Consider the following 27,431-nt stretch of genomic DNA (forward strand, 5'->3'; position numbering starts at 1 on the left):
AGCCACTCAACATTTCTCTAGCATTAACTATAGAAAGCACGATAAGATGGCACTTTCAGAAACAGCAGCTTCAGCCCCAGAAAAGAGCTATGAGATGTTTCACATGGCTAACTTCGTAGGGAAAACATTTTCTTTTAAGGAAGCAAGAATGCAGTTATGTGGTCACCTCTAAAGGACATGATTCATTCTGCTGGAAATGTGGAGAGAAGGATTTGGTCTCAAGGGCTGGAAGGGTAGCACAGTAGCAGGGCGTTTGCCTTGCATGTGGCTGACCTGGAATGGACCCCAGTTAGGTTCCTAGCATCCCCTATGGTCCCCCAAGCCCGCCAGGAGCTATTTCTGAGCAGAGTCAAGAGAAACTCTTGAGCGCCACCAGATGTGGCCCAACCTGCCCCCCCCCCAAAAAAAAAGAGGGAGAAAGAAACGACCCTTTCTCAACCACTAAAAGAAAAAAAAAGGTTTTGGTCTCAATATCTTAATTTGAGTCACTTGTTATTTATCCCCCCATTGGCAACACCCAGCTGTGCTCAGGGGATCATAAGAGTTCAAAGGGGTTTGAATCCGGGTCAGTCACATGCAAGATCCACAATACTAACACTCCAGCCCCTTGAGCCTCTTATTTAAAAATTAAAACAAAACAAAACAAAACAAAAGTTGCCTAGAGATACCTTAAAGCTGAAAAACTAAACAGCACATTTTAGGCTAACTCCTCTTGGAATCCCCTTTCACAATCTGGCTAGACTTTGTACAGAGCTGAGTTTCCCCATAGTGGAATCTTTCTCTAGGCTGTGTATATCTCTGTATGGCAGGCCCAGTCCTTACCCTTTTTAAAGAGAGGACAAAATGCATTCAGCTAAAAAGTCCCCTTCCAAAAGAGAAAGGATTAGAGGGCTGCCTCAAAACTGTAGAATGACTTGGGATGTCTTACAAATGGCTTGCTACAACAAAAAAGGATCAATTACACAATGTGTACATTTGACAACATGCTTTTAAAGATACTTTGCATTGTGCTCACGTTCCCTTAGATGTTGCTCTGAAAGGTGCTTTACCTCTCTCCCTAGGTGCTTTGCCTCTCTCCCAAAGGGAATCTCTGAAGGAGAGGCAAAGCGAGTTTGGCCCAAAAGATAGCAGGGGGTGAGGGTGGGAGCTTGGGAAGGGCAGTGAGGGAGAAAGCAGCTTTCCAGTTAAAGGTCAGCCCTTTTAGAATGGTCAGCTTCCAGCAGGCTGGCCTCAGGCGGAGTCAGGGTTGGAGGGAGGCGCAGAGGTAGGGCAGGACTCAGGGCGCTCTACATCTCATTCAGGTCCAGCAGAGTTTGGTCCAGCATCCTTTGTGTACACAGGTGCTCCTCTTTGGTGCATTTCAGTTTATCTTCCAAATCATCAATGGTCTTTTCCAGCTTGGCTACTGATCTCTCAGCAAATTCAGCACGGGTCTCTGCCTCTTTAAGTTTATCAGTAAGAATCTTTATCTCTTCTTCATATTTATCTTCTTTTTGAGAATACTTTTCCTCAGCAGCACTCAGACACTTCAGGTTCTGGTCCATCAGTCTGATCTGCTCATCCATCTCTCGGCAACGGGACTCTGCCAGCTCAGCCCGCTCCTCTGTGCGCTCCAAGTCACCCTCAATAATCACCAATTTACGAGCCACCTCTTCATACTTCCGATCTGCCTCTTCTGCAATATGCTTAGCTTCTTTGAGTTGAATTTCCTAAAGTTCCATTTTTTCTTCATCTTTTAAGGCCCGGTTCTCAATGACCTTCATCCCTCTTTCACTCTCATCAGCTGCTTTCTCAGCTTCCTCCAGCTTTTGCAAGGCAGTCGCCAGGCGTTCTTGAGCACGGTCCAATTCCTCTTCAACCAGCTGGATCCTACGATTCAAGGATGCCACCTCAGCCTCCGCCTGTTCCTGGGCCAGCCTTTCTCCCTCCACTTCCCGCTGCAGGCGTTCGGCCCTCTCCTCTGCGTTGTCGGCCTGCTGCAGCAGCACCTGGATCTTGCGGCCTCCAATATTATTTTATTTTATCTTATCTTTCTCTTTCTTTTTGCACTCTGGCATGATTTGATTTCAGAACCGAGACAATTGAGTGGTGCTTGTCTTTATTGCTGTAGTGCTCACTGCATATTTAATTTGATATATCTTTCTGTATCGTTGTGGTGCTTCAATTACCTTTTTCACATCCTCTCTCAAACTGAGGTTGAAAGCCTCTAGAGTGACTCCGCCCACTTTCAGCATATTTGACTTTTTTTTTCCTTTTCTTATTTTGTACCCTAATCTATTGCTTTTCTTTCCTTCAAACAAAACCACATAACTCGATTTATCTAGCTCTGCTTCGTAAATAGCGGGGGAAACAAGGGAGGGTAACAGGACCGTATAGATATATGATCACTAATTATTATTAACTAGACAAAGAGGGGACCACCTACTCTAGCAGCCCGGGGAGGGGGTGATGGTGGGGGACATGGGTTGCAGAAAGGGAACTGTGATGGGAGGAGGTGATGGGTATTTGGTGATGGGTATTCCCCTGATTCAATATTAATATGTATCTAAAATACTACTGTGAAAGATATGTAAGCCATTATGATAAAAAATTGTGTTTTAATCAGAAATGTTCTTTGACTTACATGTATTATTATATTATATTATATTAATTATATTATATGTTATGTTACTATATTATGTTATGCTAGTTCACCTCAATATGTTAATCAATTTTTGTCTTTTGAATAAATTCTTACAATAAAAAATTAAATAAAAGTAAAAAACAAAACAAAAAAAGGCAGAGGTAATTCTAAATATTGATTCTTATTCTAGAAAATTATGTAGATAGGTATGTTACCATAATTGGCATAAATTGATATTTACATATCATAAAATAAGGAGAAATTTTCTACTATTAATATTTTTGAATTAAGGAATAAATAATACAAACAAATTTAACATTTAGGTATTAAAGTACTTAATTTTTATTAGAAATCACAAATGTAATTCTTGAGATGGTTTTATTTATTTTTGTTTTTGTTTTATGTTTGTTTGTTTTTGATTTTTGGGTCACACCCAGCATTGATCAGGGGTTACTCCTGGCTCTATGTTCAGAAATTGCCCCTGGCAGGCACAGGGGACCATAGGGAATGCCGAGATTCGAACCACCATCCTTCTGCATGAAAGGCAAATGCCTTACCTTCATGCGATCTCTCTGGCCCGTTCATCTTTGTTTTATTGTTTCAATACTTCCATAAATTTACAGGTTGGAAAAAAATTAATTTATGGAAAAGTATGTTGAACATTGCTTAAAGTTGCTTAAATATTTCAAATGTACATCACATTTTATATTAAAATGTAGCAGTGTGAGGCTGAAGCAGTGGCGCAGTGATAGGGCGTTTGCCTTGCATGCCATTATCCTATAATGGACTGTAGTTTGATCCCTTAGCTTCCCATAGGGTCCCCCAAACCAGGAGCAATTTCTAGCACATAGCCAGGAGTAATTCCTGAGTGTCACCAGGTCTGGACCCAAAACCAAAAAATCCCATAAATAAATAAATACATAAATAAATAAATAATAAATGTAGCAGGGGCTAGAGCAATAGTACAGCTTATAGGGTGCTTACCTTACAAGTAGCTGACATAGGGTTGATTCTCAGAACCCTGTAAGATCCTCCAAACCCCTGACAGAAATGATCCCTGAGCATAGGGCCTATAGTAAACTGTGCTAACTTCTGGATTAACAGCATGTTTGATTAGACCATGAGAACCAAGTGGATCACTCAGGGATCAGTGGCTCGCTCAATGGATCACTAAGGAATCACTCCTGGAGGTGCTGGAGGGCATATGCAAAGTCAACTACATACAAGGAAACAAGGCAATCATCCAAAAATATTATTTTAAGAGAACAAACGTCTCATTATGGCACTTTTTATTTTGGACTGTGGTTTTTTTAATCAATAGGTCTTTTGAATTTATATTAGATAATTTTGTTATACATTCACCAAAGTTTTTATTTTGCTTTTTAAAATTTTACTTCAAGCAACTTCACCATCTGCCATTATTTTTTAAATATATTTTAAATTATATCTATGTCTAGAGAGATGTAAATGCTACCTACACATAATTACATCTTCTCTATAGCAATTCTTCCTTCTATCTATTTCCTTTGTCCTATGACACTTCTTGAATCCTGACAACAGTGGTACAAAGTCACGGTGATATTTTAGTCAGGATATTTTTGGTTGCAAATGACATATATTTAACTTGAATAAACTAAGGTAAAAAAGGAAATTACTAAAGACTTCACAGAGTTCGCAGCTGTCCTAAAGTCATTGCAGATTTGTTTGAAGGACACTGAAAGAGTAACTGAATTGCAGCCAGGGCTCATTCCCTCACCAGCTCATTTTTATTTTCTCTCCATTTGGGCTTCATTTTCTACAGCTATTGATTGAACCCTGATGACAGGATGTAGATGCAGAAAACTTCAAAACTTTTGCCACTAATTTAGATTGGATCCTTTTCTTCAATTTCAGCCTTAATATGATGCAAAAATAAAACAGAAATAAAACCAAGAAAAGAACAATGATTGATTTAGCACTTACATTTTTGCCTTGTATAATAAGCTGGAAGTTGGAAATATTTTCCAACCGTACTAATAACATTGTCGTTTCCAACATAATTTAGTCTAACACTGATGAGAAAAAGAATCACTTTGGAACTTGCAGCTTTACTATCTCCTCCTCAAGTCTGTGCATATTTTTGGGGGGATGCTTCAATGTATACCCATATCCTAAGATGATATGCATGATGTTTTTCTTCCTTTTTACATTTTATTTTTAATTCAAGAGCTGGGGTTTACAGTCATTGACAGATGAGTCTTAGACAAACAATATTCATCACTTATACCAGTGTCAACTTTCCTCCAAGAGTTTTCTGATGCTCCTTATCAATCCCTATCATGTCCACCATGAGAGTTACATTTCAGAGTTCTGTGGTTGTAAATTAGATCAGATTTTCAGTGTTGCTTTGTATAGATAGATAGTCTTATCGCTGTCTCACATCATTGGTAGACTTAATTCCCCTGGCCGTTGTTCCCCCATTATTTATCTTTTTCATCTTTTTTTTTTCCTTCTCCTGCTCAATTTCTTTCCTCCTTCTTTATATATTCTGGGCTCAAGGATGACCTAGGCATTGCCCCGTTACTACATTTCTTTTTGCAATTATTCCATATACTAGAGATAAATTAGATAATCCCGTGCTTGTCCTTCTGCTTAACTTCTCTGAACACATCTTCCAGTTTCCTCCAGTTTGCAACAAATCACATGGACTCATCATTCCTATAGCTGCATAACTTTCCATTGTGTGCACATATACCACTTCAAAACCCGTTCATCTGACATTAGACACCAAATTGATTCCATATCTTAGATATTGTGCTAAGTGTGTACTCTAGTTTCATTCTTATGTCTAAATGGTGTCAGTCTGAATGAACGTGTGTGACACACACAGAGCACAACTCATTACTTTCCTAAATGATACATATTTGCTTGAAATAAGGAGTAAAAGTCAATGCATTCAATGCTTGTGAACACTTAAATAAAAAAAGTTAAAATGGAGCCTTGAAGTTTATGGATGGCTAAAAGTAAGAGAATGGTTATGTAGATAGCACACATGAAAATACATCCAAAGGACATGCAACCTCATTACTTTAGCTGGGGAACATAAGACATTAAAATCCAGAAAAATATTTGAATAATATCAAACGTATTTTCCCCACAAAATGAGCATAACAGTTTTCTAGATCCAACATCCTATTTTCAACTACATTTTAGACAGCTCAATAAATGTTTTTAAGTCTAAGAGTTTTATGTGCTAAGCTTCTACATTCAATGACCCAAGATAATTAATAGCATAATCTCTTTGACTATGTAATCATCATTAGAAGAGATCAAAAAGTGGGCAATAATGTACATTTTAGCTAAAAAGGATATTAAGTTGAAATAATATTAATGAAAAATATTGTATCCTCTCCCATTAACATCCATATTAAATTCTGTTTTGTGGTAATTTAGAGCAAGGCTGCATTTTTTTTACTGAACAAAAAAATAGTCTGCATTAAATTAAAGAGTTGTACAAAAGAAAGGAAGTAGGAAAAAAATGACAATATTTGCTGGAATATGTCCTTTCATTAAAGCAGTCCTTGCTCAAGGACTTTGCTCCTGATTCATCAGCTTATTCTCTTAAAGGCGTGATGCCAGGGACTCTGTCCTTGTGAAGCAAAATATATGACAGAGGTCAGTGAAAAAAGAAATATACAAGGAAATACTCCCACACACTGATGTATTTTTTTAATGCTGTAGGAACATCTGCTCTTGTCTTACAATCAGGAGAATTAATACCACAGGAAGTAAAATTTATTTCCTATACTGGTTTGTTGTCCAATACCACATCCTGAGGTGCTGAGAAGATAAAGAACAGCTGGGACAATACTAGCACCAGCTGCTAGGTGTCTGTTTCCATAATTTTTATGATCAAGTATAGGAAATTGGGGATGTAAAAGCTGCATAGAGACTTGAACTTCCAAAGTATTCTTAGAAGAATCATAGAAACATAAAAATAGTTTATGAAGGATATAAAATTAAAATTACTTTGCAGTGGAAAGAAAAGTAAAGTTACTCATATTTTAAGTTGTGGAAATATTATGCATTTATTAAATATTAAATATTATGTATTATGTAAACAGAATCTTATTCTGAGACTCTATAATCTTTGCTTTTCTACTACTAGGTATTCTACTCTTAATTGATAAGAAGTTTTTTCCTTCCAATTTACATATAAATTCAAAATTTGGAGTCTTCTTTATACTTTCCCTTTATGTTTAATTATAATTTTTCAGCACTCATAAATGTGCTTTTTATTTTTTTTTAAAGATTCAACTGTCTATGCATCCCAGGACCAACAACAACAACAACAGCAACGAAAAGCTCTAGCCTAGCTTTTGGTCTACAATCTGTTCAACAAACAAGATCTCCAACTCCAGAGGTCTGACTGAGGCAACCGCAACTGAACGTGTCTTCTGGAAACATAACAAAAGACTTTGTCCCAGGCTCCATCCTAGGAACAACATAATGACCAAGACCACCAATTACAGAAGATGGATTAAAACGACACTGAAGAAGCAGAACTCCTAGAAACACAAAGAAAGACTCTATCATAAGCTCCATTCCTTCAGCTGCACAGTCACCAAGATCTCTAGATACAGAGGTCTGATGCTACCATCCAAGACGAAGCAGAAGTCTTCCATACACCACAAAAGCACCGAGGGGAGAGTAAATGATCATGCAAGGAGTCTACAGTTAATTCCATGAAATCCTGTAACTCCTAGGCCAAGGGAATTCCCTCTATAATATCCCCAATACTTAATGTGCCTATGCAGGGGGAAAAAGAAAAAAAAACACACACACACAAAATAATCATCTTTCCACACATTTATTTATTGATTGATCCATTTTTTGAGGTCTTTATTTTGGTGTAGATATTGAAGTTGATATCTCCAATTTCATTTCATTTCATTTCATTTCATTTTATTTTATCTTCTCTTTCTCTTTCTTTTTGCACTCCGGCATGATTTGATTTCAGAACCGAGACTATTGTGTGGTGCTTGTCTTTATTGCTGTAGTGCTCACTGGATATTTAATTTGATATTACCTTTATCATGTCCTCTCTCAAACTGAGGTTGAAAGCCACTAGCAGGTCTCTGCCCATTTTCAAAGTATTTGACTTCTTTTTTTTAATTTATTTTTTGTTTTTTTTTTTCTTATTTTGTACCCCATTCTATTGCTTTTCTTTTCTTCAAACAAAACCACATAACTCGATTTATCTAGCCTGCCTCTTAAATAGAGGGGGAAATAAGGGAGGGTACCAGGACCAAACAGATATATGACCACTAATAGTAAGCTAGACAAAGAGGGGACCACCTACTCTAGCAGCCTGGTGGGTGATGGTGGGGTATATGAATTGCAGAAAGGGAACTGGGATGGGGGGAGGACAAATTTGGTGATGGGTATTCCCATGATTCAATGTTAATATGTAACTAAAATACTACTGTGAAAGATATGTAAGCATTGTGATCACAATAAAAATTAAAAAAAGATTCAACTGTCACTCTTTTTTAAATAATATTACACATTGCATCAACTAAATTTTCGTAAAGCAACACTTTCTAAACATTGACTCAGAGTGTTTCTATAGATTCTACCAATGTGTGAAATATTTATTGAAACATTAAAGATGCGTCACAACTGGCTATGCTCAGGGGTTATTCTTATTTCTGCACTTAGGAATTTCCATGGTGGTAAGCAGGGAACTATATGAAATGCCATATAGTTTGGCTGCAAACAGGGAAAACACCCTATTCACTGTCCTTCAATCTTTCAATATAATCCTTTTAACGTCTTATATATGATACATCCATGTCCAAATCAAATTGGAATAAATAATAGGAGAGAAAAGACCCTTTACCAGTCCATCAGCTAGCTCTTTCCATACCCTCTATTACATAAAAATCAGTCATAAGTAACCTAATCTTTAATATTTTTAGATAATTCATGTGCTAGTATTTTTCAAAACGTTACTCTCTGAAATAAAGGATAGCCCTTATATATTTGAATTCCTGTTGCCTTTCATATCTACTCAAGTGAATACTAGAGACTAATCCAGGTATATTTTCCAACTAGGAATGGATATTTTATCCTTTGGGCTATATTTTTATACAATGCATTTCATTATAAGCTTGCTAAGGACAATATCTTTTAGAAATAGATTTTTATCCTCTTTTACTCTTCTCCTAAATAAGTGAGCTACTTGAGGAATAAAAATACATTTTCCTTCATCTTCATAAATCTCATAGTACCAGTAGACTTTCTAATCCGCATTGGGTTCTCAGAAGTTACTGTTCATAAGCTTTCTAATCCTTATCCTTTAAACTACATATGCCTAATTTCAATACATTCTGAATTAATCTATAATCAGCACATAGTACTGTGTGGTTAAAGGAGTGCATTGTATTGATTTGTATTACTTGAATTTGTATTATTTTATAGCAAGAGCTAGAATTTCTATGCATAATATTGGTAATAATAATTGAAATCTAATCTCAGCATATTTAATATTTATTATGCAGTTTGTTATCTATAAATATTGCACTGTATATTAGATCTTCAGGACCTTCTTTTCTTGCCAGTTGCAATATGTCTGTACCATTATGGAAGTCATTTTCTCTTTGTATAATGCCCTTCAATTTTTCTGTCCTTATGTCTTTCAGCAATTAGAAGAGAATGTACAGATTTGAATTAAGATTTGTTGACTTGAAGACTACACCTCTACTCAGGAAAATGAGTTCAGGTACCCAATGCATTAATATGTCATGTTCTTAGCACTTGATATTGTACTTCTTTCTATGTCATGGTTATAGCCACCTGACTGGTAAGTATATAAACATGGGACCATGTCTTAGAAAAATCCATGTAATTTAGTCCTTCATATATTACCCTGAATATCTAATAACTATTACTGTGTATGGATTGATGGCTGTATTTGCATCATCTTATATTTTACTAGCTGGAACAGCTGGTTGCTGTTAACATGGGAGACTATGCTGTACTTTTTCCTTAAATAATAAATAATTTAATAACTCACTGTTATTTAATTTTAAGAAAAAGTCACTTTTTCTCTAATCTCAGTATTCATTCTAGTTAAATCTGATCATATAAAATATTTTCTTACATTTGATCCCCTTTTTTCTTTTTTTCTTTTTTTAAAATTTTATTTATATGTATAGCTTCTAGATAGGTGTTTCTGCCTTTTTCACAGGACCATAGAAAATAAATCATCTTATTCTGCCTCATATATTTATGTCTTCCTACAAACTGAGAAAAGGAAAATAAAAGTGGATGGGACCCAGGGGCCTAAAAGTCTTTGGAGCATAGACTGGAAATAAAAAATTGTCATCCCTAAATAGACAAACCAATGTCAACAACAGCAGAATCAAAAGACTCAAACTATAACAAACTATACCCAGAATTTACTGGGTATGCTAGCAATCTAGGAGGCTAAGGGTAGAGGTACAGGATGCATGCTGGGATCTATGGTGGAGAAAGATTAACATTGATGGTAGGAACGAACCTAATTCATTGTCAGTACGTAACTGAAACACAACTGTGAAAGACTTACAATTCACATTGGTCTTAGTAAAAGAAAGGAAGGTGTAAAATTTAGTATCTCAAGATTGCATTTGCCAGAACATGAACTGTTTAGTAGGAAACATTCTACTTAAGAGGGTGGGGGAATAGAACAGAGAGAAGACAATGATTATGACAGAGGGAAATGTTCAGTCAGGAGAAGGAGATGCTGAAAGAAGCAAAACGTTATGCATGAAACCCTATCAGCAACAGTACTGTAAACCACAGTGCAAAACCAGAGCATAAAAAATAATAGCACCTCTTGTAGGAGTATACTGGTGGGTGGTAGGCAGATGGGGTGGGGGAATCGGTGGAAGGAAGTAGACACTGGTGAAGGGATTGGTGTTGAAACACAGTATGCCTGAAACTCAATCATGAATAACTTTGTGGTTTCACAGTGGCTACATACAAAATAAAAAGATTTTTTTAAAGATTAAAAAATATTTTTCTTTTACATCTTATTTTAAATCCTTTCATTTAGACTCAGATGAAAATCTAATAGGTTTTTACAAATGTCTTCTCATTTATATATTTAGTTATTATTGAAGTAATACATAAAGCTTAAACATTACTTTTCTGATTTTATAGAAAAAAATCTGTCTTTTCATACCTGTTATGCTCTTTCACTGGCCCAACCATTAATATGATCTCCTCATCTCAAATGAGAAATTAATACTAATTGATCTATATTTGGCATGGTAGCATTTGGGGGGTTACGTGTGTGTGTGTGTGTGTGTGTGTGTGTGTGTGTGTGTGTATGTTTTGAGGGTTATATTCTGTGTTACTCAGGGTTTATGCCTGGCTCTGCTCTCAATGCTTCCTCCTGGTGGTGCTCACGGGACAATAGAGGTGCGGGGAGCTGATTTTGGTCAGCTCAGAGCAAGATCCTGGAATGTTGTACTTTCTCTCTGATCTTATCATGCTAAAATTTTTTAATTATTAATTTAGATTAACTTCAAGGTAGTAATATTATAGTCTAAGATTTTTTGGGGGGGATCACACAAGGCAGCGCTCAGGGGGTACTCCGGGCTCTATGCTCAGAACTCGCTCCTGGCAGGCTCAGGGAACCATATGGGATGCCGGGACTCGAACCACCGTCCTTCTGGATGCAAGGCAAACACCCCCACCTCCATGCTATCTTTCTTGTCCTACATATTTTCTTTAATAAAAATCAAGGCACAGGAGTTGGAGCGATGGTGCTAGAGGTAAAGCTTATGTCTTGCAAACGCTAGCCTAGGACGAACCCGCGTTCCATACGATCCCCCCAAGCCAGGAGCGATTTCTGAGCACATAGCCAGGAGTAATCCCTGAGCGTCAACAGGTGTGGCCCCAAAACAACAACAACAAAAGAAACAAAACTAAAAACATCAAGGCATAAAATTAATAGCAATATCTAACCATCCAATTACTTTACATTCTTCTTATCTTTGTTATTTTCTTATAGTAAGCTTAAAGTCTGACAGGCTAATTTTTATAACTTATATAATTATATATTAGTTATATAAAAACTATATGTTTATATATATAGTCTTGCCTTTCTTATAAAGTAATGGTCATAAAGATAAAGGAGGAAAATTATTTTGTTTATTATTACATTATAAGGGACAGTGCTTTATTTATAGTAGTTATTGAAAGGTATCAATATGTGAATTCACTTAAATTGATACTGATCTTTATTCCTGAGCATATCTTCCAAATGCTTCCAACTTCAATGCCCCTGTAGACTTAATTTTATTTATTAGTTAAAATTGGATATTTGTTTTCAAAATGTTCTGCTATTCTTGCAGCTCTTTCCATATTTATTGAATATTATATAGTTATTTCATAAGAAATAAAAATTATTATAATAGAAAAAAATGAATATTTTATTCATGTACTGTGCAGAAAACATATAGGATAAGATTCCAAAAAGTTATGATCCAAAAACTGTTTCCAACCTCAGGAATAAGCTGGTATGGTCTCTTTCATAAAGAGGAGGGCAATATCATTTGGCATTAAAACTATGGGATTACCATTGATTTATTAGATATCATATATTCATTATCATATATTTATTAGTTATAATGAATTTATTAGATACTCCGTATCTCCCTTAAATACAACATCCCTTTAAAATTACATTTTCTTCTCATAAAAAGCATGCTTTTCATTACTGCTGATAGTTTGGTACTGTTAACTTTCAGTTCAAATGCATTAGACAAAAAATATAGTATTTTATATTTCTTAACATTGCTAAAATACAACAGATATCTCAAAATAATTTATAGGTAATTATGGATATTAAAATGTTGACTTTTTAATACTTGATCATTATCTCAGATTGTCAAAGGACTCCTTGATAAAATTGTTGAGAATTATTAAATTATTAAATAAAAATGCCAGAATTCAATCAAACTTGTTTCCTTGCAAATAACTTGAGATTCACTAAGATCACACTAAATCTTTGATAAGAAGTTACACTCCCAAAGCATAACAAAGACAAATAGCTAAAGTTAGACAAATTTACATGCATACCCAGAGGTAACTGATCTTCAGGGGTGCATGTATAGGACATAGAGAACTCTTATTTGTTTCTCTGCCAATTTCTTGTGATGTTTCTTTATTCAAACCATAATTGCATTGCTAAAGATTCCACCGGGCCAACTGAAAAGATGAATGGAATTTAGGTCGCTTTTGTGAGAGCTAAGAGGAAAGAGAAAGGACACAGTAAAGCTTTTATTGACTCAACTCCAAATCCAGTGTGTCGAACTAGGAAATTGTTCATTCAGATGAAAGCCAAAACTTATCTTAGCCTAATGTGGCTGAGACAGCAAAATCAATTCTAAACACAACAGCTCTGTTTAGTAAATGTGAAAAGAGAAAAAAAATCTGTATAAATTAAAATTGATATTAGACATAACAGATGTGTAGTTTGGGGGCTCATATTTCTTGAATAAAATGCTGTTCAATGTATGCTATTTTTATAAATTAAAATCTCTTCATCCGATGGAAGAAAATGTTATCTTGTTAATAGAGCAGTACTTCAAAAATAGTTCTTTTAGTATTATAATTAGATTATGCCTTGACATGCCCTTTCTTTTCAAGTACAGAATGGATTTATTGCCCCTTTGATTATGTTATATCCAAATCCAAAACTATTTTCCATATTTAAAGATAATTCTTCATTTTTGTTATTCATTATATATTTTAATGATAAACAACCGAAAGGATAAAGCAGTCCTTAAATATGTTTCTATGACTCATTCAGAGAAGAAAGTATTTTTAACTGATTGACTGCACATTGTTAATGCCATGAAGCATATATTTATTACGAGATTCCTTCTACATGAGATCAGTTTGTTAGTAATGCTTTTTCATCCAATATTAAAAATTGGTTGGCTGTGATACAAGTGCTATGATTTATTTATTTTGTGCATTTCCTTTTTATCCAGGCCTTGATAGATAAAATATAGAATTAATAACTGTCAATCTATATAAATCTTTGAAAATATATATAATAATCATTTCCATATATTATGTTCTTACTGAGAATATCTTTTTTTTCTAAATTTTAATAGCACACAATGTTTTACTAAGTTGTTCATAGTTCAGTCATTTTTAGGCCTTAAATGTTCAAAGAACAATCTCACCACCAATATGACCTTCTCTTCACCAGTGTCCCTAATCTCCCACCCAGTACCACAACCTGCCTCTTGCAGACAAAAACAGAATTACTTCATTTTGCTTGTCAAAATGTAAATGAACTGTTACTGTATCTTTAAGAGGTGAACATCACCCATAAAACCCCTCTCTATAACTGTCAATGGACTGAGTATTAAAGCGGAAGCCTGATGGTTAGAAAAGGGGAAAGGAAAAGTTAGGAGAGCAGGCTGGGGGCTTCGGAGGGGAAAGGGGGGCTGCCAGCTTGGCTGGCATTCTCTCTCTTTCTCTCTTTCCTTCTCTTCTTTCCCTCTCTCCCCCTCTTTTTCCCCTTCTCTCCATTTTTACCTCTCTCCCCTCCACCCCACCCCTTAAAGCAGCACCTCTGCACAATATATTTTTTCTTCTCCTCTCTCTAGGTTTATTTTGTTTCTTTACACTTCTCAAAACTTAGATCAACAAGGGTCAATTTGAAATGAATATATTTCTTCATGATGCTACTGAATTAATTGTCTAAGGATCCAAGGATTTACTATGGTTGGTGCTAGTTGAGTCTTTTGTGTAACATTTAGGCTCACTGAGCTGGGTAGATGACTTAGTAACTTGCCCATCAGATTTCCGTGATGATACTGGGCTGACATCTCCAAAAATACTGGGTGTTACATGCCAGTCAAGGATTTCTAGATCTAAAACACAGTTGGTAGTTTGGAAATCTGATAAGGTTAAGTTGTGAACCTGGGCCTTTTCTGTAGAGGGTAGTGTTGGTCTTCTGTAGTTCATGAAGAAAGGAGAATTTGGCCCCCTTTTTCTGAGAATGTGATCGAGTTAACAGCTAAGGCCAGACTATTTGGGAAGTATCACTGGCCATTACTTTCTTTTAGAACTTGGGAGAGGAGCTGAATTTGTTTTTCTGCCTGGAATATAGCCCTGGAAATATATTTTAAATTTATCTTGTTAGTGATGTACTATGTCCTATATTCTATAATAGTCTTTCTTTACTCTGGGAAAAATTATTCGCTGGACACCATGTTTGTTCTGCAATTGAAATGTATATTTAGTTTCATAAATATTTTGGTTTGATCATAAAATGGTCATAAATCATAAAATCAATGAGAAAATATTTTCATTTACTTATATTTGCAAGACTCTGATAGATGTTGGTATCATGTTATTTAAATACATAAAAATTTAAACTAGATTTTGGAAAGCTGTGCTAATAAAAAAATCATCATTGATTCATGGACCATCCCTCACTGGAGAAGTTCATTTTCTCTCTTGAATGCATCTTTTATTCTCTCTCTCTTTTAATATTTTTAAAATACAATTATTTTAAATAAATAACAAATATATTAATATAAAAATAACAGTAATACATAATGATAAAACAATAAAATAAATAATTATTTTAAATAAAATTATTTTAAATAGGGATTGGAGAGGTGGTGCTAGAGGTAAGGTGTCAGCCTTGCAAGCACTAGCCAAGGAAGAACTGCAGTTCAATCCCCCAGAATCCCATATGGTCTCCCCAAGCCAGCGGCAATTTCTGTGCGCTTAGCCAGGAGTAACCCCTGAGCATCAAACGGGTGTGCCCCGAAAAGCCAAAAAAAGAAAAAATTATTTTAAATAAAATAAATAAAATAAAGTAATTATCCAATTGAAATACAGGCTACTATTTTGAAGCATAGTCAATTACTTAACCTAATGAATAAAATTATTATGATAATGAATGAATAAAGACTTCTCTGAAATGACCATTACTGGGATTGAAAAAGTCTAATTATTTTGTTTATTTTGAACTTTACCATCAATGCTCAGGAGTTACTCCTGGAGTACTCCTGAAGTAATCTGTACTCAGGAATTACTCCTGGTGGTGCTTTGAAGATCAACTGGTATGCAAGAATCCTTCCCTCTATACTATTACTCAGACTACCAAAGGACTGATTTGATTGCTATTATTTTGTTGACCATCATTTGGTCATGTACAAATACCTAGGTAATTTTAAATTTAATGATAGCCAAGAAACTTTGTACTAAGATTTTAGGATATATGCAGTACACGATATTTTTTCAAATATGTAACAGATCCTTATTTCAAAATAAACGTGTTTATGTCATTTTACCATTTTATTTTATACAATTGAATTTTTACTGACTTTCTCAGCATCCCTTAATATACTTAACTAGGTAGTTTATGCCTTGTTTAGATGGTATTTTGACTAGAAAGCATAATAACCATATCCTTGAGTCCTAGACCAGTGGTCGGCAACCTGTGGCTCATGAGCCACATCCGGCTCTTTACACTTTTAATTTGGCTCTTCTGTGTGCCGGGCAGCCGCTCCAGGAGTCAGGACTCTCTGCTCCAAGCCTCTGACAGTGCGTGCCCCATGTGCATCCTAGGTGGCCAGCTCCAAGAGTGTAAGATGATATCCAGTATCATCCCCAAACAAAGGTGTTCCCCAAAGTCATCCTTTCTTAAACCTCTTCCTTTGATATGTAAAAGCCCACTGAAATGTACTTTTGTCTCTTTCTCTTGACCTGAAGCCTTTTGGTATTGGACATTGGTTTTAATAAAGAAAGAGGTGTTCTAGCTTTTTGGGCTCGAGGCAGAGAGTACAAGGTCAAAGGCCATGGACTCCATGATCATCCTTTCCTGGCTAGGTTGGTTTATTATTTCTTTCCTGCTACCCTGCTTCTTCAGACCAGGTTGGGTGGGGTTTAGAAATAAGTGCCTGAAGTGAACTTAAAACACATATTTTATTTTGCACAAGAGTGGGCATCTTCCATGAAGGGATTCTCAACCCAGAGTTTTCTTTTCCATAGATTCTCATGTTAAGAGTATTCATGATTAAATTGTGCAAGAGTGGAAACATTTCAATATCTCCTTCTCAAACACAGCTATCCCAGAATCAGATTCTTTTTTGAACACTTCCATCTTATGTCTCACTGGAAAAACTACTTGTGAAACTCCCCTGCAGAGAAAATGAACAATGTCTGCCAAATACACAAGCTTAGCTATCCATTCCTTGTCCAACTGGGGTTGTACAAAGTCAGAGTTCTGCTCTCATAGGAACTGCACTACTTCTTCCCTCTTGCCAACAAGGCCAGAGAGCACTCTTCCCCAGAACAGCCACTTCACTTCTTTATGGAGAAGATGCTAGTAGTGTGCATCCATACTCTCACCCAGGGTGGTGAATAGCCTGGATTTGATCACAATTGTGAATTTCACATATTATCTTTACTGTGTCATCTGTCACAGAGTATAGTTCAGCAGAGAGCTTTCTTGAATCCAGTCTATCATACAATGAGTGGATACAATGTACTGGTGTGCAACTTCTGTTTCTTGTGACTACACAAAAACACTGAGCCATGCACAATGCACCAACTGTACATACATCAACACATCATATTATTATTCTGAGTGAAATGAGTCAAAAGGAGAGGTATAGACACAGAATAATCATTTGTGGCATATAAGATTAATGAATGGCAATATGGTAATAATATCTAGAGAAAATAGGGATGAGAGACAGGAAAACTAGTCCATGATAGGAAGCTTGCCATAAAAAGTGGTGAGATCAGTTAGAATACAGAAAGGTACATTATGACATTGATAGTTGGAACTTATCACTCTGGACAAGAACTGGATGCTGGAAATGGATAAGTGACATGCATGGTACCCTTTAATTAACATTATTGCAAACCACAGTGTCATAAAGGAAATTTTGCAAACCTCAGTGTCATAAAGGAAAAGAGAGATAAGGAGAAAAAAGCAAAATGCCTGTCCCTGACATAGGCAGAGCAGGGTGAAGGGGAAGGAAGCAAGGGACATTGGTGGTGGGGAAAGTACACTGGTGAAGGGTGGTACATTCTATGATTAAAACTCAAGTATGAATAATTTTGTAACAAATATACTTAAATAAAATATTTTTGAAATGTTTCAGGCACTCTATCATAATTCCTTTATGATATGATATCATATGCCTTTAACAAAGTGCCATTTTTGTTTCTGTGTGTATTTTTTTTGTTTCTTGCAGCACACACTAAAGTGTCAATAGATTTTTTTTTTCTTTCAGTGAAATCACTACTTTTCTCTGGAACACTGTTCTTGCTTTTAAAGATTGTTCAAAGTTTTTTCTCTTTTACCTGTTTCATTTCCATATTGTAGGGTTTCAAATTTTCAGCACATTTTGGTTATCAAGAGGAACCATTTTGAAATGTTTTGCTTCCTTACTATCAGAAATCAAAAAATTTTTCTTTGAGAAGGGTGTTCACTATCCAGAATTAACAAGCGATTGTTGGATTCAAAAACTGTATTTCATGGTGGATGTTGCTTCACATCTAAATTAGCTTAATCATAAACTACAAGGGAAAGGAAACACAATTTTTTCTATGTTAGAAGAAGTTATTTTGTTTGAAAACAAATTAACTGTTTTTCTCCAAGATTTTGACAGAGAAACTGTGATTCACTTTCCAAGCCTGTTGAAACATTGCCAAGAAAACAATTCTGATATTGACATTACCTATTTTAAAACAGCACTTTTAAATATGAGGGAAGCTTTTCTTAAGAGGTTTCAGGATTTCAGAAACAGCAAAGTGTCATTGGCCTTTGTTAAAAAACCTCTGGATGCCACTGTAATGGAATTAAATTTTTCTTCCTTTAACATCAACATTGGCAACTTTGAAATGCAATTGCTGGATTTAAAAAAACAAAGAACTGTGGAGCTCGAAATTTGAATGTCTTTGTGCTAATTTAGAAAGATTGGAGAAACACAAATGTGAATTTAGTTCACAGCACAAGTGGTCTTAACACCTGGAATAGTATTCCTGACTCATATAATCAAGTAAAAGAGCTAGCTTTTGCTATTCTTTTCTTGTTTGGGTCTACATATTTATGCAAACAATCATTTTCAGGCATGAATTTTTTTTGGGGGGGGGGGCCACACCCATTTGATGCTCAGGGGTTACTCCTGGCTAAGCGCTCAGGAATTGTCCCTGGTTTGGGGAAACCATATGGGACGCCGGGAGATGGAACTGCGGTTCTTCCTTGGCTAGCGCTTGCAAGGCAGACACCTTACCTCTAGCGCCACCTTGCTGGCCCATCAAGCATGAATCTTATCAAGAGTAAATTGAGAAATCGTCCCATCAATGAATACCTGGAATAGTGCCTAAAATTAAAAACAACAATCAAACCTGACTTACTCAAACTATCCAAGGAAATGCAAGCCAATGTTCTTATTACTGTTTGTGAGTTTTTCAGTCATTGTCAGGATGTAATTTTCCCTACATTGTAAGGCAAATTTAACAGAATTTAATGTTATCTATAAATAATATCATTCTAGAGTTTTTGTTTTATTAGTTATGGTATTTGTATTCTCCTGACCTATGTGGATACTTGCATACAAAATATTCTCAATAAAAACTTATTGAAACTAAAAACAGTGTACCATCCTATGTATTTTCGGTTTTAAAAATGTGGCTCTCAGGGCTGGAGAGATAGCATGGGGGTAAGGCGTTTCCTCTCATGCAGAAGGTCGGTGGTTCGAATCCCAGCATTCCATATGGTCCCCTGAGCCTGCCAGGAGCAATTTCTGAGCATAGAGCGAGGAGTAACCCCTGAGTGCTGCCGGGTGTGACCCAAAAACAAAAACAAAAACAAAAAAAAACAAAATGTGGCTCTCAAAATAAATTTCAATCATGGTTTTGCTGAGATTTGGCTCAGTTGAAAAAAAGGTTGCCCACCACTGTCCTAGACCAAGTGCTTGCTAAGACTATTCTCACTTCTGTACTGATGACTTCTCTCTTTCTCTCTTTCTAACACACATTCACTCATTCTCTCTCATTTTCTTCTTTTCTTTCACTTTCTTTTTCTTTCTTTTGATTTATTTCATTCTTCACATTGACAGAATTAATTTTTATATTGAAAATTGATTACAGAGATCAAAATGAGTATCCCTTAATATCTTTGGTAGTATTCCTATTTCTTCCATCAAGTCAACAAAATACAACCATTTTAATCAACTTTATACTTTATTTTTTATAATTTTGCTTATCCATAATAGATTTTAAAATGATTTTAGTATTGATTTTGTTCTTTGATTCTAGCATTTTTATTATAAACTAAAATACAACTGCATGGAATCATACAAAATAAAACCCAGCCTACTAAAATCTCTACATGTCTGAGCTATTTCTAGCTTTCCTTTGGTAGTTGATTTCATTGTGGTTAGAACAAGATCTTTATAGGACTTCAATCTTATGTGTTTAGATGCGGATGTTTAATTTATTTCAATGCTGCGGATTGAAGTAAGGGGCTCTCACACACAAGGATAATACTCTTGCTGGATTACATTTCTAAGAACTAATTCTCAGAATTATACATTTATTGACACTTACTTTTGGTCCCAATATATAATTTATATTTGAGATCATTCCATGTGTACTTAAAAAGTAATGTATAATCAAATTTTTTAAGGACACAAGTCCGTTAAATCTATGTGTCATAACTTCATATAAGCTATTATTCACAATTAAGTTTTTATTTATTTATTATTAATAACTTCTAATAGTATTGTGTTGCTATAATGTCTGTCTTTAGAAATAATAATTGTTTCATATATTTATATATACTTGAGTTAATTGCATGTTTATTAATGGCAACTCTATATTTTGGGGAGCTGCTTTTGAGAGGAATGGAGATCTTGCCTCTCAATTCTTGGCCAACCAGAACTGAGAATATGAGGGATTTAGAATGCAATGCTGTTAGATCCTCACCCTGGGAATTATTAGCCCCATCTAATGGTGCTCAGGAACTTCCAGGGCCACACTATATGAGTGGCCACACAGGATCCTTCAGTTGGTACAGGTGATAGTTAGGGAGTTATGTAGTGCCAGTGGCTGATCCAAGGTCAGAGGCATATAAAATATATGACTTAAACCGTATACCATTTCTCTGGTCCTGAAATATGTGATCTCAATGGATGTGCCCTTGATAATTATATGTCAGTCTCTCTATACTTTTAAAAGTATAGTTTATAAAATAGGAAATTATAATTTTTATTTACACTATTTTCTTAACATTCTAGCTTTTCACCATAAATCTCTATATGTCTTTATATGTTATGAATCTCTTGATGCATAAAATTGATTGATCCTGCTTACTTATATACATTTATTCATTATATTTTGAATACTCAAACTGGGTTATTAAAATTCAGGTATATTTATATAGAAAGCTATAATTTTATCATTTTATTTCTGGTTTGAGATTTTTGGTATTTCTTTTTTCATGAGTTTACATCTACCATTTAATTAGAATGGCTTTTCCCAGTTTCAGTTGTTCCCTACATGCTCTTATTCCAGATATTTTGAGAGATTGGTTACCTTCTTTTTAGAATCCATCATAAAATTATTTTTGAGAAATAATATAACCAAGCTAATATATTTGTAAGCTCTCTTTATATGAAATAGTAAAATTTCATTCCCTCTTATGTGGGACATTTTTTAGACATACACCTAAGTAAGAAAATAATGCCTTTGTTTGAATTAGAAAAAAATGCTCTTCCAGGAATATGGTTCACATTCCTAAATATGGCTCATATTACTAAAGTGTGGTATAATGTAGTAGCCTTTGAGAGGTCTTGTGTTTGAATCCTGGGAAGAATAAAAGGACAGAAAAAAGAAAAGAAAAAAGGATAAATGGAAAGAGAAAGAGAAAGAAAAAAGTAAAAGAAAAGGGAAGAGAAAGAGAAAGAAAGTAAGAGAAAAAGAAAGAGAGAAAGAGATAAAAATGAGTGCTTGAGATAAAAATGAGTGCTTGAGTGAGAGTGAAAAGCATTAAATGTTTGGGCTTTCTTAGCAGTAGTGGGAGAAACTCTAGGCACAGAACTGGAGCTAGTTCAAGATCCCTTCCAAAAAAAAAAATGAAAAGAAAAGAGGCTTCTCTTTTTTGAACACTCAAAGTTCTTCACCAGTCATACTACTTTGATGTGAATTATCAGATGATATTTTATTACTTTAATCTAGATATTCTTTTGCTTCAAATAACAGTTATAATACAGCTATTTAAAATACAATTATAATAAACCTATGCCATGGTCTTGGTTTCTTCTAATGAATACATTGCTAATTCTTTGTGAATCAAAATTATAGTTCTGTGACAGACTCACTCTGATGATACATGAAGTATGGAAAGAAAAACTTAAAACTCCCAAGAGGAATCAAGCATATCAAAAAAATCACCATGGCCATAAACGAAACAGAAATACATGTGAGCACATGGGTGTGTTCCACTTCCCAACTAACACAGCATCCTACTGGGTCATATGAAGTAAGTGTTCCATGTAAGCTGGTGGAAATGAGCCAAGTTCACTGCATGGACATAGGGAGGCACTTGGCACTATTCCCACCTCCCACCTGTGAAAGAAACCTGAAAAAAATTCTTGCAGTTGCTTTCTGTTGCCATGGATTATAGGAAATGGTGAGCCTGGGGACATAAGAGGAAATGAGACAGGATTACCAGCAGGATCTGAAACATGTTTGCCTTTGGTTCAGCGACTTGATATCTGTAATACCTATTTGATTGCATGGAAGAAAAAGCATTTTATATTAGTATACTGGACTAGGGAAACAAAGATGAATTTCAGTGACCTTGTGGCAATCTCCTCTGAACCTCTGATATTTTCCTTAAGATGTAGAGAGCTCAGGAAGGTCGTTCATCACAATGTTTACACTCTTAAAGCTTTTGTTGGGAACAATAGGAAAAATGTTTGAGTATAGAGCATGTTGTAAAGATGATGACATAAAAAACTCAAGATGATAATAGCATTGTTTTCTGTAAAACCTGCTCTAGTTCTAAGGACATACTGATGCGCTTAGAGTTGTAGTTACTTTCTGTTTGTTTGTTTTTTTGGGCCACATCCGATGACACTCAGGGGTCACTTCTGGCTATGCACTCAGAAATCGCTCCTGGCTTGGGGGACCATATGGGACTCTGGGGGATCGAACTGTGGTCCATCCTAGGCTAGCTCTGGCAAGGCAGACGCCTTACTGCTCTGCACCACAGCTCTGGCCCCTTAGAGTTGTGGTTTTAAAGATGACATCTATATTTTAGAAGTCTTTATAGTATTTATTATCATGTGATTCCTTTAACACAATGGCTATTAAAGCAAATAAAGCAAGTATTGACATGGTACGTCTCTCAGACTATCTTTGAGTAAGATAAAACTAAATATTTAGCATACGCCAGAAACACGTATTTGTAATGTTAAGACTTTGAAATTAATTTTTTATTGCACCTTAAACTAGGTTATGCTGGCACTGGCATCACATAAATTGAAATCTAACCTCAAAGTAATTTACGTAATAAAAGTCTTCAGAAACAGAGGTGTTGGTAAGGAGAATTATGGTAATCAAGGAATTCATTAACATACATAATTAGCACCAAATTCTGGTTGAAATTAAGCTAAAAATAAAAATAAAATATTTTTAAACTTGATCATATAAAATAATACAACAATAAAAGATATAAAACATATATTAAATGATATAATATATAGTGAGGATTTTAATACCTTAATTTTTATAATATTAAGTGAAAATACTGTGCATATGGATACAGTTAAATAAACCCAAATATCCTATTTATGATATTTTCTGTGGTAGAAAATATATAAAAGATTGAAACATTTTTTAATTTATTTTATCTTTTTCTATTTATTTTAATTATAGTTTTGTAAGTAGAAAATATAATTATTGTAGGTTTTATTAAACTTATATTAAAGAGATTAAAGGGAGATAATATAGGGATTAAGGCACTCTTGGCCTACTCCAGTTTGTTCCATGGCGTCACATATGATCATGTGACCCTTATATACTTCTAGGAGTAATTTCATAGCCTAGGGTCAGGAGTAAACCCTGAAACAACTGTGTGTGAACTAATACTCATCAATAAAACCATGTTAACTGACCAATTGTTCTTTTTTTCTACTGATTTATACATCTTTTATCCATCCCTAAATCTTATTTTTACACTGTAATGTTTTATGACTTAAATTATATTAATTAGAATATAATGATAGTAATTTATAATTTTTCCATATGTATTAATGATTACCTTTGTTTTTAGAAAGCTAAACTACAATTATAAAACACATTTTTTAATTTAAAATATTTATTTATAAGTCAACTTTTAATAGAATCACCATGAGACACATAGTTACAAAGTTATTCTTGAATTGCAGTCATACAATGTACAACATCCTTCACCACTGCACATTTAGCACCACCAATGTTCTGGATTTACCTCTCACTCCCTCCTGTATCCTCCCCACTGTTGACTTCTGTGTCAGACATTTTCTTTTCTCTTTCTCTCTCTGTCTCTCTCTGTCTCTCTCTTTCTCTCTCTCTCTGTCTCTCTCTCCCCTCTCTCTGTGTCTCTCTTTCTCTTTTCTCTCTCCTTCTTTCTCTTTTCTCTCTCCTCTTTTTCCTCTCTCTCTCCCCTCTCTCTCTCTGCCCCCCCCCTTTCCCTTTTTTGAGATGGGGGATTTTGTTGGTGGAAATGTTGCACTGGTCAAGGGGTGGGGTGTACTTTTCTATAATCAAAACCCAACTGCAAACATGTTTGTAATCATGGTGGTTAAATAAATATATTTTGAAAAGACAAATAAAAACCCTACACTCTGGTTTGCAATATTGTTACTGAAGAAGTGTCATGCATATCATTTTATCTCCTTTCAGTACCCTGTTCTTGTCCAAAGCAATCATTTCTAACTATATTGCCATAATGGTTCCATCTCTGCCCTAACTGCACTTTCCATAGTTCATTGTAAATGATACATTTTCTTGATCTCAATACCTTATTTAGATACTTTGAAATCATTGATTCCTGTTATGCTTAGGTGCCCATAATAATTTTTCCTCTTCTGAAAAATTCACAAACTATATAAAAAGAGTAAGTCACAGACTTTGTTGGATAGACCAACCCAGTTTCTATGCCTGTAGCATGTATGGTTCCTTGAGCACTACCAGGAGTGATCTCTGAAAATAGAATCATGAGTAAACCCTGAGCATGGCTAGGTGTGGCCCCCAAATCAACCAACCAAACAAACCTCATAACAACAGCATCTAAAGTCATAGTTTTATGTCAAAGTTATTTATATGGTCTGCTGAGATTGCCTGGGTAACTAAAATAAAGACATCATAATTAAGACTTTTTCTATTAGAAATGTACTGTTACATCTTTGCTAAAATAGAATGAGGAGCAGCTTGATTGTGCAATTTGTCTTTCTAATGTCATTTTACTATAAACTAAAAAATTTCAGCATTTTAAATATGATTAATAATTTAATAAATATTATTAAAATAAATATTTCTGTAACAAGTTTCCTTGAAGAGCCGTAGTTATATGATCACTCCTCTCAAATCATTTGCTTCTAGCAATGTTCCTATCCATGAATAACACAAACACACATAGTACAGACTTCCATGGTGCCCTCTCTATATTTTGATAGCACTTACTCTTTGTTTAAACTAATGTTATTTTATTTTTAGGTGCTTAGTTAAGTAATTTTTAATAGCAGGTTGGAAGTATACATTACATTTCTAGTATTATGATCAAATTCAAAAGTAGTTTTCATTCAGCATGATATATCTGTCAGTTGTTCTCTAATTTACCTACTTCCCATTTTTCTTCTCTGGCAAATATGTTGATCTAATAATATTTTATATTGGTTCTGAAGAATTTTTAATCGGTTCACTTGTTCCATCTTTCATATAAAGTGACTTACTTTATGTACTTACTTTAAATAATACGTTAAATATTTACATTTTTTCTGAACCCTACAAATTTTTAGTAGGTGAAAGAAGTGTTCCCTTGTCTGTGGATCTGTGACTATAATTCTAGTATTTCACATCATCATGAGATACGCATCTTATATGTATAAATATACATTTTTTACTTACAAATGCAGATTGTGAATTGAAAGAATTCAAAGAATTTAAGGTATAACCTGAAGACGTCAAGGAAGTATTAATTATATTAGGTTTATGAGAAAGGGAGAGAAAGAGAGAGAGAAATAAAATGCCTGCCCCAGAGAAAGGCAAGAGAGTGTAGGTGGGAGTGTAGAGGGTATCAGGGATACAGGGATCAGGGAGGGTGAGAGGGAAATTGTTGACATTGGTGGTGGGAAATGCACACTGATGGAGGTTGTTGTACATTTTATGAATGTAACTCAATCATGAACAATTTTATCTGTGAAATAAAAAGTAGTATGAGCAATATTGTAACCAATAGTGTTTAAGTAAAACCAAGGTGTTTAAGTAAAAATAATTTAAAAAGTTTTTCCAGGGGGGAGGTGCATGGGGAGGAAGGCAGGCAGACATCTGGCTTCCGGTTTCCTCTTTGATTCTGGAGACCAGCTCTTGCCAGGTATGGGGTTTGGGGAGGCCCCATACCAGAACCTTTCTCCCTAGCCTGGGGAGTGCTGGGAGGCTTAGCAGGCCCCAGCCGTCCTTGTCTTTTTCCCCTGACTCCAGGCCTTCCCTGGGTGCCAGCCCAGATGGCCAGAAGTGGGTTCAGGTGGATTCTTAGTGGTCCTCAGGTTCCCCCCTCCCTCCGTACTCCAGGGGGGAGGTGCATGGGGAGGAGGGCAGGCAGACATCTGGCTTCTGGTTTCCTCTTTGTTTCTGGAGACCAGCTCTTGCCAGGTATAGGGTTTGGGGAAGCCCCATACTAGAGCTTTTTTCTCTAGCCTGGGGAGTTCTGGGTGGCATGGCAGGCCCCCAGCCGTCCTTGTCTTTTTTTCCCTGATTCCAGGCCTTCCCTGGGTGCCAGCCCAGATGGCCAGAAGTGGGTTCAGGTGGATTCTTAGTGGTCCTCAGGTTCCCCCCTCCCTCTGTAATTCAGGGGGGAGGTGCATGGGGAGGAGGGCGGGCAGACAGTTTTTCTCCCCTGGACTTCAGTCTTTCCCTGGGCACCGGTCTAGGTGGACTCTATAGGGGTCAACAGGCTTTCCCCGTATCTCTCCCTACACTAATGGGAATGCACTCTGGGAGGAGGGCAGGCTTTTTAGCATTGGTTTATATTGGGACAGTCAGTGGAATTTTTTTCTCTTTTTTTCATATTGATATTATTGTGTGCATATAGTCTATATATCCATAATATCCATCTTGTATTGGGATCTTGATACTGTCCTACAAAGCTCATTTCTAATATTTTACTGCCTCAGTCCCAACCCTTACTTCCCCCCATCCTCCCATGTAGGTGCAGCTAATGATATGAAGCTCACCACATAGAATAAGTGCAGTTAGAGAAATAACTACACTGAAAACTATCATAACAATGTGAATGAATGAGGGAAAAAGAAGGCCTGTCTCGAGTACAGGTGTGGGTGGGGTGGGGAGTAGGTAGATCTGGGATATTGGTGGTGGGAATCCTGCACTGGTGAAGGGGGGTTTTCTTTACATGACTGTAATCATACAAGTACAATTATATTTGTAATCACGATGTTTAAATAAAGATAATTAAAAAAAAAAAGAAATCACTCCTGGCAGGCTCGTGGGACAAAAAAAAAAA

The 27,431-nt window shown here is 35.6% G+C and overlaps 2 protein-coding genes across 2 annotated transcripts; both read right to left on the reverse strand.

The window, feature by feature from the left end:
• Positions 1 to 1,272: 1,272 nt before the first annotated feature.
• LOC126016180 (tropomyosin alpha-3 chain-like) lies at positions 1,273 to 1,565 on the reverse strand. The gene has a single exon (XM_049778735.1). It carries the CDS (start codon positions 1,563 to 1,565, stop codon positions 1,287 to 1,289), a length of 279 nt encoding a protein of 92 aa, XP_049634692.1. The 3' UTR covers positions 1,273 to 1,286.
• LOC126015995 (tropomyosin alpha-3 chain-like) lies at positions 1,554 to 14,641 on the reverse strand. Its single transcript, XM_049778511.1, has 2 exons — positions 14,440 to 14,641; positions 1,554 to 2,002 (listed from the first exon to the last, which is right to left on the reverse strand). Exons 1-2 carry the CDS (start codon positions 14,639 to 14,641, stop codon positions 1,710 to 1,712), a joined length of 495 nt encoding a protein of 164 aa, XP_049634468.1. The 3' UTR covers positions 1,554 to 1,709.
• Positions 14,642 to 27,431: the final 12,790 nt, after the last annotated feature.

Source organism: Suncus etruscus, chromosome 8 (genome assembly GCF_024139225.1).
Source record: "Suncus etruscus isolate mSunEtr1 chromosome 8, mSunEtr1.pri.cur, whole genome shotgun sequence".
Taxonomy (NCBI): domain Eukaryota; kingdom Metazoa; phylum Chordata; class Mammalia; order Eulipotyphla; family Soricidae; genus Suncus; species Suncus etruscus.